Source organism: Ornithorhynchus anatinus, chromosome 17, assembly GCF_004115215.2.
Source record: "Ornithorhynchus anatinus isolate Pmale09 chromosome 17, mOrnAna1.pri.v4, whole genome shotgun sequence".
Classification (NCBI taxonomy): Eukaryota; Metazoa; Chordata; class Mammalia; order Monotremata; family Ornithorhynchidae; genus Ornithorhynchus; species Ornithorhynchus anatinus.
Window position 1 is genome coordinate 8,950,245 of NC_041744.1, and position 19,312 is coordinate 8,969,556.

The 19,312-nt window shown below is 58.8% G+C and overlaps 1 protein-coding gene across 15 annotated transcripts in view; it reads left to right on the plus strand.

Moving 5' to 3' along the window:
• Nucleotides 1-19,312, plus strand: part of MYO18A (myosin XVIIIA) — an 88,007-nt gene that overhangs the window by 56,018 nt on the left and 12,677 nt on the right. For all 15 annotated transcript variants that reach the window (XM_029082174.2, XM_039914505.1, XM_029082175.2 and 12 more), the window contains 19 exons: nt 167-276; nt 1,350-1,415; nt 3,540-3,668; nt 4,544-4,687; nt 5,373-5,462; nt 5,603-5,722; nt 5,948-6,059; nt 7,337-7,464; nt 7,784-7,938; nt 10,205-10,328; nt 10,473-10,673; nt 11,218-11,328; nt 11,980-12,084; nt 12,260-12,406; nt 14,022-14,135; nt 15,851-15,967; nt 16,143-16,226; nt 16,651-16,788; nt 18,950-19,135. In XM_029082174.2, the coding sequence (XP_028938007.1) occupies nt 167-276; nt 1,350-1,415; nt 3,540-3,668; nt 4,544-4,687; nt 5,373-5,462; nt 5,603-5,722; nt 5,948-6,059; nt 7,337-7,464; nt 7,784-7,938; nt 10,205-10,328; nt 10,473-10,673; nt 11,218-11,328; nt 11,980-12,084; nt 12,260-12,406; nt 14,022-14,135; nt 15,851-15,967; nt 16,143-16,226; nt 16,651-16,788; nt 18,950-19,135 (2,381 nt within the window). The remainder of the gene's footprint in view (nt 1-166; nt 277-1,349; nt 1,416-3,539; nt 3,669-4,543; nt 4,688-5,372; nt 5,463-5,602; nt 5,723-5,947; nt 6,060-7,336; nt 7,465-7,783; nt 7,939-10,204; nt 10,329-10,472; nt 10,674-11,217; nt 11,329-11,979; nt 12,085-12,259; nt 12,407-14,021; nt 14,136-15,850; nt 15,968-16,142; nt 16,227-16,650; nt 16,789-18,949; nt 19,136-19,312) is intronic.

Consider the following 19,312-nt stretch of genomic DNA (forward strand, 5'->3'; position numbering starts at 1 on the left):
TGAAGTCTGACCCCCTGCCCCTCACACTGCAGCAGTATCCCTGACTGATTCTCCCCCTCCATGGAGGAGCCCTTCAGAGAACCTGCCGATTGGATCCGGGTCCCTCCGGAGCCACCCCGCTCTAGGCTCACGGGGCCAACTCCCTCCCGTGCTTCTCCCCACCCAGGTTACCCGGACCATATGGTGTTCTCGGAGTTCCGCCGCCGCTTCGAAGCTCTGGCTCCCCACCTCACCAAGAAGCACGGGCGCAACTACATCGTACTTGATGAAAAGCGGGTACGTAGCCTGGGGTAAGCTCTAAGCTGGCACCGGTAGGGCAAAGACCGATCCTCAGCACACAGCTGAGGGCCGGAGAAAGGCCGGATTAACGGACCCTCAACGGGCCTTAGCTTTCTGAGAAATATAAGTGTTATTCTGGGGGGTGTAGGCTGTAGCCTTCTGGAAAATGTGAGCCCTAGCCTTTTCGAGGGGCACAGGCTTTAATCTTCTGGAAGACACAGGCTCTAGCCTTCTTTAGGGCACAGGCCTTAACTTTCTGAGAAATACCAACGTTATTCTGGATTTGCAGGCTTTAGCCTTCTGGGAAATGTAGGCCCTACTCTTCTGGGTGGTGCAGGCTTTAGCCTCCTGGAGGACACAGGACCTAGCCTTTTATGGGGTACAGGCTTTACCTTCTTGGGGACAAGGCTGTAGTCTTGAGAACCCAGGCCATTCTGGGAAATGTAGTTTTCAGGCAGCAGGTGCTGGACGTCAACTTTAGGCCCCTGACCACAGCCCTGGATAGGAGCCGAGCCCTGCCAGCCGCAAGTTCTACCAGCCCCACTCCCTAGCCTTGGGCTTCCAGGAAGGGGCTACAGAGCAGAGGGTGATATGGGAGGAAAGTGTGGTATTGGCCCGGGCAGGCGAAGACCAGGGCAGCGAGAGCATCCTGTGCCTGCCCAGGACAGGGGCCACCGGCCCAGGGTCTGCAAATGCCTGGGAGCCCTGAATGGGCTTAGGAGGGTTTAGGAGGAAGCCAGGCCCACTGGCCTCAGGGGCCCAGGACTTTCTGCCAGCTCTTCAGCTTAGCCCAGAGAGGCCAGAGTCTTGGGAGTGGTGGTAGGGTAGCTTGTCCTCTAAACTGTAAGCTCGATGTGGGCAGGGAGCATATCTATCAAGTCTGTTGCATTACACTCTCTCAAGCACTTACTGTGGGCAGAGCACTGTACTAAGTGTTCCATAAATACCATTGGTTGATTGGGGGAGATGAAGATTCTGGAATCAGGCGGGAAGGAGTTAATCTCCCCGGGTGGTGGGTGTGAAAGGGATACCAGGAGCTGCACTCCCTGACTGACCTCCTGTGCCCATAGGCCGTGGAAGAGCTGCTGGAGTCTCTGGACCTGGAGAAGAGCAGCTGCCAGATGGGCCTCAGTCGGGTGAGTGACGCCAGACCCTCAGACTGGGGCATCCTCCCCTCTCCTCGCCACCTGGAAAGTCAGCCCAGGCCACTGACCACTTTCCCGCCCCTTCCCTGGCCTCTGCCTCCAGGTTAATGGCAGGGGTGGGGGAACAGGGAGTGAGAGGCCTGGTGCAGGATGCACCGCTCCAACAGGATCCCTCTCACTTCTTCCTGGCACCTCCCTTCCGGCCACCTGCTGCTGCCCCCGTTTGCCCCTCTGGCCTTCTGCTGACCTCAACTGCCTCATCTGTTTCTTGAATTTCCTTGAAGCTGGAGATGCATTGAAACAACTACTCCTGGCCCCTGGCTCGAGGCAGGTGCAGGGGACTCTGGGCCCAAGTGGCACAGCCCCCCTCCATGGCTTCTCCTCCCCACCACAGACAGATGTCCCAGACATATGTACCACCCCCAACTTAGTTTCTGGACACCCCCCAACCCTGGGCTTTATATCTGGCAGACACGCACAAGTTGGAGAGGGGCCAAGAACCTGGGCGTTCAGTGGCGGCTGGGCTGGAGGGGTGACACAGTCCTGGGGAGTTGTGGGGGCGGTGGGGGCAGCTGGGAGGCTGTGGCCCCTCAAGTGAGTGAATTCAGGGAGTTGGGCAGCCTGCTGTGTGAGGAGAGGTTGGGGGGCTTGCTCGGGTAGGGCACCTTTCATTCTCTCGTTCTTTCTTGGACTCTCTTCCTGCCCCTGTCTCTCGTCCGTGGATCCTTTTCTTCCCACCTTCACCACAAGCTGCTTCCCTCATTGTGCTGTGCTGTGGCCAGAGTCTGGTTTAGGCATCTGGGTGCCCGCTGACCCTGCCTCTCGGGCTGCCCCGGGTACTGCTGTGCCCACGCTCTGGTGTCTGGGTGCGCCGCTGGCAGGCCGGGACTTGTGCAGGCTGGCCCGCCGTGGGCGCCCCTCAGCACCCGACACCCCTGGGAATCACACGTAGGCTTGGCTAACTCTGTCGAGACCAGTGGCCCCGGGGCCCACCTGCCTGCCCAGCTCCGGCTCCGGGGCCTCTGGGCCAAAGGCCCAACTCCTGGTGGAGAAAGCCAGAGTCAGAGTGAGGCTGCATTGGGGAGCTTTAGTGGGGCAGAGGCAGAAGGCGACCACCCCAGGAGAGAGAGAGCGTGCGTGTATGCATGTAGGCTTATTATGTGTGTATTTCACTGCAGGTGGGTGTCTGGATTTATCTGCTGCACTGTGCCATGAGGTCTATTTGTCTGGGTTCCTTGTTTCTGTGTTTGAGGGAAGGGGAGATTTGACTGTTTGGTGTGTGTGTGTGTGTGTGTGCACGCGTGTGCACACATGCACTGGAAACCCACTCCAGCTTTAGGAAGTGGGATGGGCGGACCTGTTTGGGTTGATCAATCTTCTCTCTCTCTCCCACTTCTCCTCTGCCCCTCAACCCTGCGCCCTGGGGCAGGCTGATACCCCAAATCCGGGGGCACGGCAGGGGCAGGGCTGATCCCTCCGGCCCCCAAACCTGTGTGACAAGTCCCCGGCCCGCCCCAACGCCCACTTGCCCGCCTGCCCGGCGTCACCAGCTCGGAGCAAGCAAAACTGGCGTGGGGGTGGGGTCGGCGTTCTTACATGAAAGGGGCAGATGGACCGCGGCAGAGGGAGCCTCACCCACCCCAGCCCGTCCCCCTGCAAAACTGCCCGCCACCTTGGACAACAAAGTCCTCGGGAGAGGTGACCGTCTTCAGGCCCTTCAAGCTCCCCTCCCCGCAGCAGTATAAGTGGCTCTCCCCGGGAATTTTGGGGAGCCTTGGGGAGGACTGTTCTCTGCTTGGCGTGTTCTCTGCTGTGTTCTCAGGTTGGCGTGTTCTTCTGCTCCGGATCTGGCTCCCCCACATTGCCTCTCGCCTCCCAGTTCCTATCTTTTTCTAGATCAATCCCCCGCACCCATGGTTCCCCCTGCCCCCGCCCTCCTCCACTCCTGCTCTCCTTGCCTCCTGCCCTCCTCTGCTTCTGCTCCTCCACTCTTTGCCTCTTCCACTCCTGCTCCCCTGCCTCCTGCCCTCCCACTTCCCCACCCCCTGCCATCCTCCCCTCCCACTTCCCCACCCCCTGCCCTGCTCCCCGCCCTGACGGGCCTTCCCTCTGCAGGTGTTTTTCCGAGCTGGCACCTTGGCCCGGCTGGAGGAGCAACGGGACGAGCAGACCAGCAAGAACCTGACGCTGTTCCAGGCGGCCTGCAGGGGTTTCTTAGCCCGCCAGCACTTCAAGAAGAGAAAGGTGCCTCTCCCGTCCATGCTACCCCCACCCCTCCACCTCGTGTCTTCCCCCCCCCCCCCCCCCACCTTCATCCCCTCTCACAGCTCTTCAGGGCAGCTGGGCCTCCGGGGGCCCAGGTATCTCTGGGCTGCCCCCCACCCCCCAGCTCCCTTACCCCAGGGCACCGGGGAACAATCCTGGGGAGGCAGGAGTCTGAGTGAGGGGGTCGTGTGACTGCTGCGGGGAGGGGGTTCGGGGGTGGGGGCCCGGCTGCTCCGAGGAGATTAAGGAGCTGTGTCAGCGACTCCTTTGCTTATTAGCGAGTCTATAAAACAGCCCGTGCTGCCGCCGCCTCTTGTGTTTCAGCAAGATTAGGTTTTATGGCACATCCAGTCTGGGTGCTGGAAATAATCAGGCAGCAAATAAAGCAGATGAAATTATTCCTAATGAGAACAGAGCGGTCAGTGTCCTGCCCGGGGCCGAAGGGGCCCAAGCCCCATCCCCAGCGGCTGGGCCAGTGGGCCCTGGGCCCTGGGTGGGTGCAGGGGGAGACACGAGTTCCCCAGTGGTTCCTGGGAGCGGAGGGATTGTGGGGCTAGCAGAGGCCCAGAGGGGGCTGGGGGTGTGGGTGGGGCCCTGGAGTCAGAGTTCTGTCTGGGCTCCTGAAAGTGATAGGGGAGAATGGTGGGAGGGGCTAATTGGGCTACACTGGGTGGGTTGGGGCCAGGGTCTGTTTCAGGGTCGAGGCTGGGGTGCTGGGGTCGGGTCCAGGGTTGGGAGGCTGAGGTTGGATCCAGAGTTGGGGCCGGGGGCTGGGGTCAGGTCCAGGGTCGGGGCGGGTCCAGGCTAGGGGTTTGGGAGGGGACCGGCACTAAGGTCTTCATCTGTCGTGGCAGATCCAGGCCCTGGCCATCCGCTGCGTGCAGAAGAACATCAAGAAGAATAAGGGGGTGAAGGATTGGCCTTGGTGGAAGCTGTTCACCACCGTGCGGCCCCTCATCGCGGTGCAGCTCTCCGAAGAGCAGCTCCGGGGCAAGGACGTATGTCAGCCTGGGCCGCCGCCACGCGGGGGCCGGGGGCTGCTGGGCTGCCACGTTGGGGGTTGGGGGCTGGGGGCTGCTGACCCACTACTGCAAAGGCCAGGGATTACTGGTCCACTTCAGTCGGGGCAAGGGGCTGCTGGTATGCTTCAGTGAAGAGCAGGGACTGCTAGGCCACCCAGTGGGGACCCAGGGCTGCTAGCTCATTGTAGCCAGGGCGCGAGGCTGCTGCACTAGAAGGCTGCTGATCTGGGAGGCTACTAGGCCTGGAGGAGTCCCTGCTTCAATTCCAACCCCTCCTCAGCCCCAGGCTCATTGTGGGCCTAGGGATGCCCTGGCCCCACCAAGATGTGGAAGATCCAGACACATCCAAGCCCCGTGGTGGGCTGTTGCCTAGCAATGGGAGACAGCACCCTTCTGCTTTCTTATCCCCCCAGTTCACCCCTCCACAAGGATGTGCACAGCCTCCCCTGACGCACCCATCCCTATTCCACTTTGGCTCCCATTTCATTCAGTAAAGTACCCTAGCAGGGTGAGCCCCCACCCAAAACCCAGGAGAAAGCCCCCGGTAACCAGGCCCCACCATCAGAACTCCCCATCCCAAAGGGGTCCCCAAGGCCAGGGTTCCCCGACAGCTCTGGCCAGGACCAAACTATCTGATCTCACCTCCCATGTCTGTCTCCAGGAGGAAATCCAGCAGCTAAGAAGCAAGCTCGAGAAAGTGGAGAAGGAACGCAATGAGCTGCGCCTCAGCAGCGACCGGCTGGAGAGCAAGGTCAGGCTTCCCACTGTCCCTCCGTGTCCTCCACTATTCCAACGCTGCTCCCTTCCAGAGCCACCCCTGTAGTTCAGTCCCGGGGGATTGCCTGCAGCAGCTCGGCTTGAACCCTGTTTCATCCTCCTCCCCCCCGCCAGATCTCCGAGCTGACATCGGAGCTGACGGACGAGCGCAACACTGGGGAATCCGCCTCCCAGCTTCTGGACGCTGAGACAGCCGAGAGGCTTCGAGTTGAAAAAGAGATGAAGGATCTGCAGGTCAGGGGTGGGATAAGGAAGGCTAGCAAATAAACCCTCACCGTTTGCCAGCCCAGCTGATTTCTTGCCAGTTCACCCCCTCCCTGCATCTTGCCTGTCACCTTTCGTCAATTTCTTAGTGGGTGACACTTCATCCGACTTGGACGGGGCACAGAGGGGTTTCGGGGTCTGGGCGCCACTCTTGTGGGGACGGTAGATCCTAAGGCCCTTGGTCCCTCCCCGCAGATCCAGTATGATGCCCTCAAGAAGCAGATGGAGGCTATGGAGGTGGAGGTAATGGAGGCCCGGCTCATCCGGGCCACTGAGCTCAACGGAGAGATGGACGATGACGATTCCGGTGAGGGTCTGGCCGCAGCAACCATGGGAGGGGGTGTCCCAGTCCTCCCCGACCACTGCTCTGTCATTCTGTACCCCACCTCTCCATCATCTCTGCCCTGCCTCTCCCTCATCTCCCCTCTTCCTCCAACTGCATTACCTTCAGCAAACACTCAGGTCACACTGTGATGATGATGATGATGGTAAAGGGGGAGGGGTTTGCCCCAGGGGATCCCTGAAGGCTTCCCCCAACCGTTCATACACCCCTCATCCAGTCCACCTGAGGAGTGGGGAGCCCCTGTGGGTAGAGAAGGGGTGGAGGCAGGTCCCAGCTAAGGGGACCTAGCCATGCCCCCAGCAGCAACAGCTTCTTGTGCCCACATTTGATGCCCACATTTGGGGCCCCCAATGGGAGTGTAAGCCCCAGGCTGTGCCTTTGGTGACTCAGGGTCTAGAGAAGAGACAGGTGGCCACAAATGACCCAATCCATGAGAAGGGAAGGAGTCAGAGGATGTGGCCAGTCCTTCCTTCCGCCCACAGGTTTTGACTACTCTGCACTGAAGCATCACCGAGGAGTCAGGCCACATGTGATGTGATGTAGGAGGAGGCAGTTGGGCGTTATGTGCTGGGCATGAGGGGAGACAGGCAAGGCTCAGAAATGGAAGCAGAACCATCAGAAGCAGTACCCCAGGGTCACGGCTTAGGCGGCTGGCCTAGAGGAAAAAACATGAGAAGCGGAATGGCCTAGAGGAAAAAGCACAGGCCCAGGAGTCAGAGGACCTGGTTTCTAATCCCAGATCCTCCATTTGTCTGCAAGACACTTAACTTCTTTATGCCCCACTTATCTCATCTGTGAAGTGGGGTTCAGTGCCAGTTCTGCCTCCGTCTTAGACTGTGAGCCCCAAATGTGACAGGGACTGTGCCATCTGATTACGTGACATCTACCCCAGCAGTTAGAACTGTGCTGATACATAGTAAATCTTTAACAAATACCATTAAAAAAAAAAAAACCCACAACAGGGAGCCTTCCTCATGGGCTTGAAGCCTGTCTCTACCACTGGACTGCGCTGTGACCTTGGAAATGGCACTTCACCTCTCTGGGGTTCAGTTTCCTCATCTATGAAATGGGATAAGAGAGACTGAGGGATAGGAACTGTGTCTGATCTGATGACCTCACATCTGCCCCAGCGTTTAGCCTAGTTATTGGCACAAAGTAAGCAATTAGGCACTGTCATTATTAGCAGAGTATTGGCACCCCCAACCCCTAGGCTGCTCACCCCTGTGTCACCGGCCCCCTAGGCGGAGAGTGGCGCCTCAAGTATGAGAGGGCAGTGCGAGAAGTGGACTTCACCAAGAAACGTCTGCAACAGGAGTTTGAGGACAAGCTGGAAGAGGAGCAGCAAAGCAAGAGGCAATTGGAGAGGAAGGTGAGTCAAGGAAGCCAGTCCAAGCCCCGCCTCCCCTCCCAACTCTGGTTCCCTCCCCCCGGCCCAGGGGCAGTCTTGGGTGCCGGGTTGGCTGGGGGAAGCCCCAATGCCCCAAGCCCTGGCCCCGCTCTCCTCTTAAAGCCGAGATTCCCGGCTCTCCTGTGGCACCCGCCTCTCGGATGGTCTCCCCCAATCCCGCCTTCCTCCTGCCCCCAACTCTCTGGGCAGCCCTTGACGTCTGCACCCTGACCCTCACCCCTGTCCCCTCTCTGCCCTGGCACCTGCCTCTGCCCTGACCCCTCTCCGTCCTGGCCTCCAGCTGGGTGACCTGCAGGCCGACGGTGACGAGACCCAGAGGGCGTTGCAGCAAGTGAAGAAGAAGTGCCAGAGACTGACCGCGGAGCTGCAGGACACCAAGCTTCACCTGGAGGGCCAGCAGGGCCGCAACCACGAGCTGGAGAAGAAGCAGAGGAGGTGGGGACTGGTTGGGGGACAGGGAGGAGAAGAGGGATTGAGAGCCGGTGAGGAGAAGCAGAGGGAGTGGGAGGGGGCTCGCCCCATCTCCTCATATTGTGAAGGCTCAGGCTGCGTCAGGATAACTGGGGATGCCAAGGCAGAAGTCCCTCGTATTCCACCTGAACCCGGCTTAAAGCATCCTTGCAAATAAAGACCCTAGACAAGCAACCCAACCTTACCACCATCCCCAGGGAGTCCGAAACCTGACACCAGTCTCTTTGCCACTGGCCTGGGATCCTGCGCTATTTGGAAGGGTATGAAAGCAGCAACCCATTAGCAGGGGAGGGCACGGAGGCCGCAGAGATGCAGCCTGTCTCCAGCCCCCTGCCTCCCCACCCCCAAGCCCTGCTTCACTCGAGGTATTTTTGCCCGAAGGTGAGACCGAGCGGCCTTCACTCTCCATGGCATCCTCAACCAGGAAGGGGTTCGGCTTCCCTTTGGAACAGCCTCCGCCCTTCCCAGCACCTCCCCCACCAACCCTCCCCCCACCAGCTACCTGGCTGCTTCAAGTCTTTCGGACAGGCCCAACAGGCCACAGCCCCCTGCCCAGCGGGTAAAGAGCGCACGCTCCCAGCTGCCTATTGATGTCCATGGACTGATGAGTTCAAATCCTGCCAGGCCTCAGGAATCGCAGTGCAGATTGCTTCCCCCTTGGCCCTTCGCTCCCTGCTTTCCCTCCGCCATGCAAACACCCTGGCGGTGTCCCGGCCACTGCTGCCGCCATCTCATTATGCTAATAGCACGAGGAGGGGAATGATCCCGGCACTGAGAGAAGAATCCAATCTAAATTAATTTCCCCAGCTGGGGTCGGCTACTCGGCTCCTTCGTTACTGGGGAAGGGTGCTGGAGGGGAGTGAACTGCCCCGTGGGGAGGGGCGGGCAGAGAGCAGACCCCGGGGGCGGGATCTCCAAGTCCCCTCCCTGCTACAGCCAGAGAAGGGGTAATAATAATAATAATTGTGGTGTTTAAGTGCTTACTTTGTGCCAGGAACTGTACTAGCGCTGGGGTGGATAACGAGCAAATAGGTTTGGATGCAGTCCCTGTGCCACATGGGGCTCACAGTCTTAATTCCCATTTTACACATAAGATAACTGAGTCAGAGAGAAGCGAAGTGACTTGCCCAAGGTCACACGGCAGACAAGTGGCAGAGCCGGGTTTAGAAAGTGTGCCCACATGAGGCCCTTCTGGGGTTCTCCTGCCCTGCACGCCTCAGGAAATTACCCCATCCTCCTGAGGGACTCCCAGAGCAGCTCAAACAGGCTAGAGGAGGTGGTTCATCAGTCCTCAGTTTGTGACCCTGCCTTGCTCCCAGGAATTTCTAGGAAGGTAGATGCCCCCCTCCTACCCACCGGCCTCTAGTGGCTGTCTCTCCCACAAACCACCCACCGTCCTACCTCCTCACCCAACATCCTTTCTCCTTCCCCACCCAGCCCTGCCTCCCCCTTCCCCGCTCTGCACTGCCGCCGTCCCACACCCCTCCTCTGCCACAGAGGATGCTCTCCTCAGCAGGACCCCGCTAAGAGCCGCCCCTCCCCATGTGGGCCTCCCCAGCCTCTTGCCGTCGCTGATGTGCCAACCTGGCCCAGCTAATGTGTTGCCAGGCTCCCCGCTGGGCGGCTTATTAGATTGAAACAGCCCAGGGTTTGGGGGACTCTTTCATTTTTCAGCCTGAGTGGCTGATTAGCTATTCAGGGAAGGTGTGAAGAGGAATTTCAGCAATTTGCTCCTTATTTAGAGGCACCGGGCAGGAAATGAACGGCAGGCAAGCAGAGGAATGGGGAGGACCACCCCTGCCCCCCTTCCTGAACTGCGTGCCCCCTCCCTGAACTGTGTCCCCCCCCCGACCTGCGTGCCCCCCGGGGGCCGTCGCCTACCAGACCCCACGGGAAGGCAGAGGGAGGGAAGCATCCGGAGCTCAGTGGCTTGGCCAGGCATGTGGTCTTCCTCGTGCCCACCCTGGGACCCCCTTGTGCCCACCAGGAGGTGGTCAGGCTGCTGGCCCCCCAGGCCACACAGACTATGCAGCGCATGCAGATGGAGGAGGTGGTCCCCCTCTTCCCCTCTCTGGCTCAGCAACGCCCGTGGTTGGACTAAGCTCTCCCAGCTGCCCGGGTCCGGGCTCTGTGTCACCCAGGGGATTCTCGGATTTCGGCCTCGGGGCAGCGGTCTCTCTGCTGTGTCTGCAGCTCCCAGTCCTCATGTCCCCCCTTCCCTCCCCGCCAGGTTCGACAGCGAGCTCTCCCAGGCACAGGAGGAGGCCCAGCGTGAGAAGCTCCAGCGAGAGAAGCTGCTGCGTGAGAAGGACGTGCTCATCGCCGAGGCCTTCAGCCTCAGGCAGCAGTTGGAGGTGAGTGGCAGCCCTTCCCTGCCCACCCTCCTGCCGTCCTTTAGGTCTTTCCCTCTCCGCCCCCATCCATCCCACCAACATCGTCCCCTGCCCCTGGCCATCCCGGAGCCCGGCCCCCTCTGACCCTGCCTCCTCCCACCCCAGGAGAAGGACCTGGATGTTGCCGGCTTCACCCAGAAGGTAGCGTCTCTGGAAGCGGAGCTCCAGGACATCTCCTCCCAGGAGTCCAAGGACGAAGCATCCCTGGCCAAGGTCAGGAAGCAGCTGCGGGACCTGGAGGCCAAAGTCAAAGATCAGGAGGAGGAGCTGGACGAGCAGGCGGGGACCATCCAGATGCTCGAGCAGGTGGGGGAAGGGCTGGCGGTCGGGAGCCGGGTCGCGTGGGACTCATCTACCAGAGGGCCACAGGGAAGGCTCAGGACCTCTAGAAGGAATCAGCCTGGTTGGGGGGTGGCGGGAGAAGGAGCTCCTGGGAGAGGGTCTGCCACCCTTCCCAGGCCCTGCCCCAACGTAGACAGGGATCGGGAGAACTCTGGGAATGCCAGACTACAGTCGAGGGACCTCCCCAGCCCCTAGCTGCGACCTTGGGCCGGGGCAGGAAACTCGAGCCCTGGGGGGAGGAGCTCCAGCAGCCCAGCTACACCCTGCCAGCAGGCAGAGCCCCTCTCTGCTGTGCCGGACACACGGCCCTGCTGGATCCAGAATGGCTGGGGCGGAGGCAAGGGCTGGAGGTTTTAATGCCTGGAGGGAGCCGCTGTGGCGAACTGGGGGCTTTAATGTCTGGAGGGAGCCGCTGTGGCCCTTGGCCTGGCACATCGGGCTGCCTCAGTGGTAGAGGTTCAAGGTAACTGGCATCACCCTGCCCAACCCCATCACCTCCCCACACCAGGGCAAGCTGCGCCTGGAGATGGAGATGGAGCGGATGCGGCAGACACACTCCAAGGAAGTGGAGAGCCGGGATGAGGAGGTGGAAGAGGTCCGACAATCCTGTCAGAAGAAGGTGAGAGCCATCCAGGGCCCACACCCCAGGCCCAGGCACCTACATCACCCCCGTAAGCTGCATCCTGCACGGAATTATGGGAATAATAGTTGTGGTATATGTTAAGGGTTTACTGTGTGCTAAATACTGTACTAAGCACTAGGATAGAAACAAGATCATCAGGTAAAATGCAGTCCCTGTCCCATACGGAGCTGACAGTCTGAGTAGGAAGGAGAACAGGCATCGAATACCCATTTTACCGATGAGGAAACTGAGGCCCAGGGAATCGATCAGTCAATCAATCAATGGTATTTATTGAGTATTTACTGTGTGCAGAGCACTGTATTAAGCACATGGTAGAGTTCAGTGCAACAGAATTAGCAGATAGGTTCCTTGCCCACAACGAGCTTACATTCTAGAGGAGTGAAGTGAAATGATTTGCATGCAGTCCCACAGCAGGCTAATGGCAAAGCTGGGATTAAAACCCAGCTCCTGGGGCTCCCAGGCCTGTGCCCTTTCCACTAGGCCACATTGTTCAGCCCATTCCTCCTGCATCCTGGGGGTCAGGGTTGGGAAGGGGCCTGGCATTTTGCGCACCCCCTCCACACATCCCCGGCCGGGCTTGGCCCCAGTGTGACTCAGTGTGCTTTCCCCTGGCCTGGCGGGCTGCAGTTGAAGCAGATGGAGGCACAGCTGGAGGAGGAGTACGAAGACAAGCAGAAGGTGCTGCGGGAGAAAAGGGAGCTGGAGGGCAAGCTGTCTGCCGTTAGTGACCAGGTGGGAGTGATGGCAGGTGGCGGGGCTGGGGGCTTCAACCTGGGGTGCTGGGGGCCTCTGGTCAGCCCTCCGGGGAGCAGTGGGGGCAGGGGATGGGGTTGGTCAGACGGGTGGGGGGCGACAGGTGGTGTTTAGGTGTGGGGCGGGCTGGGCCTCTGACTCTTAGCCCTCCTAGGTGAGCCAGCGGGACTTTGAGACGGAGAAGCGTCTGCGGAAGGACCTGAAGCGGACCAAGGCCCTGCTGGCCGATGCCCAGGTCATGCTGGACCACCTGAAGAACAGCGCACCCAGCAAGAGGGAGATCGCCCAGCTCAAGAACCAGGTGCTTGGTTGCACGGGAGCCTCACCCTCTGCCCTGCTTGAGTAGGGGTTGGGGCAAGAATCTGAGCTCGGGCTCCCTCCCAGCATCCCCACACTCCATATTGCCCTCATTAAGCATCCTGATTGCCTTGGCAGTTCTGGGATTCCAAAGGGACCGGACGGTGGTCTCCCAGGCCCCTCCTGAGGGCTGGGGACCACCCCTGTGCTCTGCCACACTGCTTCCAATGACAACAACAATCAGGGGTTTATGCGTGTTCACTTGCCCTCCCAGCTGCCCCCATCACCTGCTCCTTGGGTATAACTGTCATTTATGGAGCACCGGCTGGGAGAAAAGCACAGTTTGAGATGTTGGGAGTGTACAAAGAACAGAATTCAAGAATAGAATCCCTGCCCACAAGGAGCTTACAGTCTATGTAGGTGAAGAAGGTGGGGAAAGAAATGGGTTAAATTTAGAAGAAAACATCAGAACTAATAACCCTTTTCCACTTTCTCCCTAAGGAGGTAATCAAACTATTAACTTGGCATCATGGCCTAGTGGAAAGAGCACGGGCCTGGGAGTCAGAAGACCTGGGTTCTAATCCTGGCTCTGCCACTTTTCTGCTGTGTGGCTTTGGGCAAATCACTTAACTTTTCTGTGCCTCAGTTTCCTCATCTATAAAATGGGGATTAAAACCACAAGCCCCGAATGGGACATGGACTGTGTCCAACCTATAATAATAATAATGTTGGTATTTGTTAAGCGCTTACTATGTGCCGAGCACTGTTCTAAGCGCTGGGGTAGACATAGGGGAATCAGATTGTCCCACGTGGGGCTCACAGTCTTAATCCCCATTTTACAGATGAGGGAACTGAGGCACAGAGAAGTTAAGTGACTTGCCCACAGTCACACAGCCGACAAGTGGCAGAGCTGGGATTCGAACTCATGAGTCCTGATTCCAGGGCCCGTGCTCTTTCCACTGAGCCACGCTGCTTCTCAATAACCTGATTATCTTGTATCTACCCCAGCACTTAGTACCATCTTAGTAAGAGCTTATACAAATGCCATTAAAAAAAATCTATTAGTGGTATTTATTGAGCACTTAAACTGTGTGCAGAGTACTGTACTAAGCGCTTGGGAGAGTACAATTGAGTTGGGAGACTCTAGACTCTCAGCTCCTCCTCTAAACTATCAGCTCCTTTTGGGCAGGGGACGTGTCTACCAACTCTGTTATATTGATTTCGCCCAAGCATTTAGTACAGTGCTTGCATACAGTAAGCACTGAGTTAATACGATTGATTAGCTCCTTGTGGACGGGGAACATATTTAACACTGTTGTATTGTACTCTTCCAAGCGCTCAGTACAGCATTTTGCATGTAGGAAACAATAAATGCCATTCTTTGACAGACACAATCCTTGCCCTCAAGGAGCTTTGAATGTAGTGGGGGAGACAAATTAGAAAGAAGCAACGGCAGATTAAGGAGGATGTAAAAGCCCTGTCTCCACCCCATGACCCTTCCCTTCTACTCGTTCTCATCCCCATGGGGATTGCGGGATGGGTGCGGGATGGGTGTGGGCTGGTCCATTGCCCTCTTGGTGCAACCCGGCTGACCATCTGCCTCGGGCGGGTCCGTCCAGCTGGAGGAGTCGGAGTTCACCTGTGCAGCGGCCGTCAAATCCCGGAAGGCGATGGAGGTGGAGATGGAGGACCTGCACCTGCAGATGGATGACATCTCCAAGACCAAGACAGCGGTGAGGGCCCAGCCTGGGTGGGGGCCCCATAGCCCTCTCTCTCAGAGCCCCCAGCCCGCGGGACCCTGCCGCTGAGGCTGGAGCTTTTTTGGGGCGAGGGGCGGGGTGGTCTCCTTCCTGACCTGTAGTCCTGCCACCCTTCCCCCATTGGGCCACTCCCCACACCAGTTCCCTGGCCCAGAATCCTGGCACAAACCCAACCGTCCCCAACCCTGGCCCCTGTTCCTGCCAGCCAAGAGTAGGGGAGCAGGGCCAGCTGAGAGTGGGGACTGAGGTAAGTGGGGTATGAGGGGGAGATGGCGGTCACGGGGCTGTGAATCCCCCTTCCCACTTAACTGCCCTTGCACGTGGGGGTGGGTCCAGGCCCGAGGGCCATTAATAATGGCAGCCGGTGCTGTGGAGCCAAGCCAAGTTGTGCCCTGTGAGTAGCTCCAGCCACGAGAAGAACGGAGATGGCTTCCTCCCGCCCTATCCCCATGGCCCAGCCCCATTGGCGACGGTGGCGGCTGGCTAATTAGAGCCGTTATTTAATGCCTGCCTTTTAATTCCCCACCTCCCCCGCGGCCCATCGATGGAGAAGTCATTTCGGCGGTGTGCCCGGCTGGGGCCGTTCAGAGTCGGGGAGAAGGGGGGCTTGGGGGAAGCGAGGTGAGACCAGGAGGACGGGGGAGTGCCCAGCCTCTCCCCCATTCCTGCCAAGCACTGAGGTATCACGAGGTGCCCATTGCCCAGGTTTGATTTATCCCTGTGGCATTTGGGCTGCTCAGCGATTTTCAGGTGAGTAATTCAAATGCCTTAATTGCGTTCAAAAAGGCTGTTATGAAATTATCGTTTTATTTAAATCCGAGTTAATAAATTTCCTGGCGGAGGCTTCCCCTGGCTCCCCACAGCTCGGCACAGAAACGGATGGAGCCGGGAAGGAGCTATAGAGTCATTTTGGGGCAGAGATATGGGCAAACGGGGTTCCCTTTTCAGCCAAAGCTTCTTAGTGTGTCTGTCCCACCCTAGCGGGCTGGGGTGGGGGGGGTTCCTCTTCCCCACCTGCCACACCCCTCTCCCAGAACTCCCCTGAAGCAGTGGGAGATCTGGAGCTTCCCATCAAGCTTGGTTGGGAAAGGGTCCTTAGTCAAATGTTTCCTGAGGGCAGGTGCCCCCCACCTCTCCCTTAGTCCAACATTCGCTGGGATGACTGGAGGGGAGAGGCAGATGGGGGCAACAGAGCAGTCAACTCCATGTCTCTAAGCTTTTCCTCAACATCCCACCCTGAACCTCTGAAGGGGGGTCCTTGTGGAGGAAGCCTGTTGCTGCTGCTCCCCACCTGCTGCCTGATTGCTCTGCCCAGATCTGCTCTGCCCATCTCCCCACCCCCGGGGTGACTCCGGCGATATTCCATTATGGGAGGCCAGGAGTGTCCACCCCCAGGCAGCAGGGGAGAGGCTAAGCTCGACATCTCTTTTCAGAGGGCAGTGTGGTTGGCTGAGTAGCACAAGCTGAGCCCACCCCACAAGCCTGGTCACTCAGGGATTCCCAAATAACATCTGGGGCAGAGAGATGGGGGCTCTGCCTGCCTCGGGCTGCCTGGGAGGCGTGGGCTGGGGCCTGATCCCTCTAACTGGGAGCCACACCAGCCCCTCGGCCCCCTGAGCTGTGCCCCCTGCAGCTGGGAGCCACCGCAGCCCCTCAACCCCCTGACCTGCTGCTCTGTGTCCCCGAAGCTGGAGGAGCAGTTGAGCCGCCTGCAGCGGGAGAAGCATGAGGTGCAGAGCCGACTGGAGGAGGATCAAGAGGACATGAATGAACTGATGAAGAAGCACAAGGCAGCCGTGGCCCAGGTACCCTCCCCCAGCCCCTGCCCCCCTACCCCAGCACGTGCTGCGAGTTCATACTCTTGGGCTCCTCCTCCCCGGGGCTGGGGGAGGGGTGGAAGGGGGTGCTCAGATGAGGGTGAGGATGTTCCCCTGGGCTGGGCTTTCCCCAATTGTCCCTGGACCCTTTTCCCCCCTTCAGGCCTCCAGAGACCTGGCCCAAATGAGTGATCTCCAAGCACAGCTAGAAGAGGCCAACAAGGAGAAGCAAGAACTGCAGGAAAAGGTATCTGGAAGCTCCCTGAGTGGGTTTCTCCAGAGACTGAGGTGGGCTGGAGTGGCAGGGACAGGTGTGGCACTGCCTGGCAGAGCCAGGCTGCCCGGTTTGCTGTTTCTGTCAGCCTGAAGCCCAGCCCCACCTTCTCCCCGAAGAGAGATTCGGGGCCAGTGCTGCAGTGGAAGTGTCAATGAGCCGAAAGTGAAACTTCCGGCTGGTGACCCTCCACCTGTCCCAGCACCCCACCATCACCATGTGACTGGTCTGCCACAGTCCCTTCCCCAGGAGCTCTCCCAAGGGGGAGAAGTTTGCAGACTGACCCCAGAGACTGGGAGATTGGGGGAAAGGAGGGGAAGGAGGAGGGGCGGAGGAGGAGAGAGGAGAAAGGGGCAGTGACCCCACCCCTCACTTCCCTTCCTGGGTTCCCTCCCAGTTGCAAGGGCTCCAAAGCCAGATGGAGTTCATAGAGCAGACCATGGTGGACAAGTCTCTGCTCAGCAGGCAGGAGGCCAAGATCCGGGAGCTGGAGACGAGACTGGAGTTCGAGAGGACCCAAGTGAAGCGGCTGGAGGTGGGTGCCCCCTGCTGCCCCTCCCCCAGTGCAGCGGCAACCCCCACCCCCACCCGGGCCCAGAACGGCACCCCGAAACTGGGCACTGGCTGATCAGAGCCTACCGCTTTGGAGCCAGCAAGGGGCTGGAAGTAGCTGTAGTGGCCACCAACTTCCCCGGGCTAGGAGAATGTTGGCCTAGGGGAGGAAGACAAGTCCCAGAAGCCCCTGGAAATCTGGGAAAGTGCTCAGTATAGGGCTCTGCAGAGAGTGACCGCTTGGTAAATACCGTTGATTGATCAACTGGGAGAAGGGTGAAGAGAAGCACTCCCTTCAACTCCTAGGGCCCCTGGTTTGGAAGTGGGCTATGGGCAGGGGGACAGGGCCCATAAACTGCCTCTCCCTGAGGGCCCAGGGGCATGTGTGAGGGGCAGCTCGGCTCTCCAATCCAGGTTCGTGAGCCTGCTTTACATTCTGCTTCGATGCCTGCTATCTGCCGGAGAGACCCGAGCCAGCTCAGCTCCGTCTTCGCATTCTCCTGCTCCGAACCCCGACCCCCTCCGCTCTTCGCTCCTCGGCAGGGTCATAAATATGCAGCGGATGGTTTCACTTGTGGAAGAGATGGGATGTGGGCTCCCAGCATTCCATTCCCCTCCCTCGTCCCCTTCCTCATTTTCTCGGCTACCTACCTTGTTCTCTCTGGCTATCTCCCTCTCCAGCCTGGCCCCTCTGGACCTCCCTCATCTTCCTCCCTCCTTCCTGCCTCTTTCTCCTCTCTCCTCCTCTGCTCCTCCTCCCTCCCCTCCTTTCTCCCAATCTCGTCGTCCCCCCTGCCTTTGTGCCCCCCTCCTTTCTTTCCCCCTCACCACCTCTCCATCCCTCCCTCTCTGTATTCTTTCCATTGCTGCCCGGCTGCCTGTCTCAGCTCATCTCTTTGATTCTCCACTCTTCACCCTTCCCGGCATCTCCGCGTTTCCACCTCAGCTCCCCTCCCTCTTTCTATCTCCCTCCCTTCCAGACTGTAATTACCACACACTAAATTCAATCCATTTTTCCAATTCCCCAAAGCCGGCCTGCTGCGGCCCCTCCCTCTCAGGAAGGGGGAGGGGTGCAAGGGAGCTCTGTAGCCCAGGGAGCTGCTGGCTGCCCCCTCCCCCCCAAGACACACACACACACACCCCCGATGCAGCCCCCAGCCTACCAGCTAGCTGATGCTGACGGCCCAGAGCCCGGCGTCTGTGGACAGGGATGCCTGGGTTCTCCCAAGTTGTGGGCCCCGGCAAGAGAGTGGGGAAATCCTAGCAATCATTATGGTATTTGTTAAGTACTTACTATGTGCCGGTCACTGAACTAATAATAATAATACTAAAAATTATTATGGTATTTAAGCGATTACTACGTGCCAGGCCCTGTACCAAGTGCTGGGGTGGATACAAGCAACACAAATCAGATTGAACACAGTCCCTGTCCCACATGGGGCTCACAGTCATAATCCCCATTTTAAAGATGAGGCGAAGTGAAGTGACTTACTTAAGGCCACGCAGCAAAGTGGAGAAGCTGAGATTAGAACCCAGGTCCTTCAGACTCCCAGCCCCGCACTCTATCCATCAGGCCACACTACCTCTCCAGATTTGGCCCAGGTGCTCAGGATCCATTTTCTGCCAGCACAGCTGGCTGCCTGCCCTCACTGATTTGGGTGCCCTCACCCTGCTCAGTCCTGCCAACTGCTGGGTTTCTTAGCCATTCGGATCAGGGCTTCCTCAGTGGTGGACAACAGGCGGCGGCCTTCTGGCTAAAGAGAAGCAAACAGAAGCAGCATGGAGAGAACACAGGCCTGGGAGTGAGAGGACCTGGGTTCTAACCTTGGCTCTGCCACTTTTCTGCTGTGTGACCTTGGGCAAGTCACTTCACTTCTCTGGGCCTCAGTTGTCTCATCTTTAAAATGGGGATTGAGACTGTGAGCGTCACAAGGGACACGGACTGTGTCCAACCTGATTAGCTTGTATCTCCCTCAGCGCTTAGTACAATGCCTGGCGAATAGTAAGCATTTAACAGATGCCATAAAAAAAGGCAGGAGGCAGGGGTTGGTTGAGATGGCCTCTTGACTGAGGTCCCTGTCCAGGAGGATGCAGGGATGGGTGGCGGCTGGACCACCTCCAGGTGTCCCCGTGTCGTCTTCCAGAACCTGGCCGGCCGGCTGAAGGAGAACATGGAGAAGCTGACGGAGGAGCGGGACCAGCGCAGCGCAGCCGAGAACCGGGAGAAGGAGCAGAACAAGCGGCTGCAGCGCCAGCTCCGTGACGCCAAGGAGGAGATGGGCGAGCTGGCCAAGAAGGAGGCGGAGGCCGGACGCAAGAAGCATGAGCTGGTACCTGCCCCTGCCCCCACCCTGTGGAATCCACCCTCCCCACCCCGCTGATTGATTGCAGGGAATGCCCCGCCCCCTAGGCTGCAGGGGTTTTGGGGTGGGGAGGGGCCTGGGCAGGTTGAGGGAAGGAAAGAAGGGACCCGAAGTCCCTCCAGGGTAGAGTCAAGCCTGAACTGA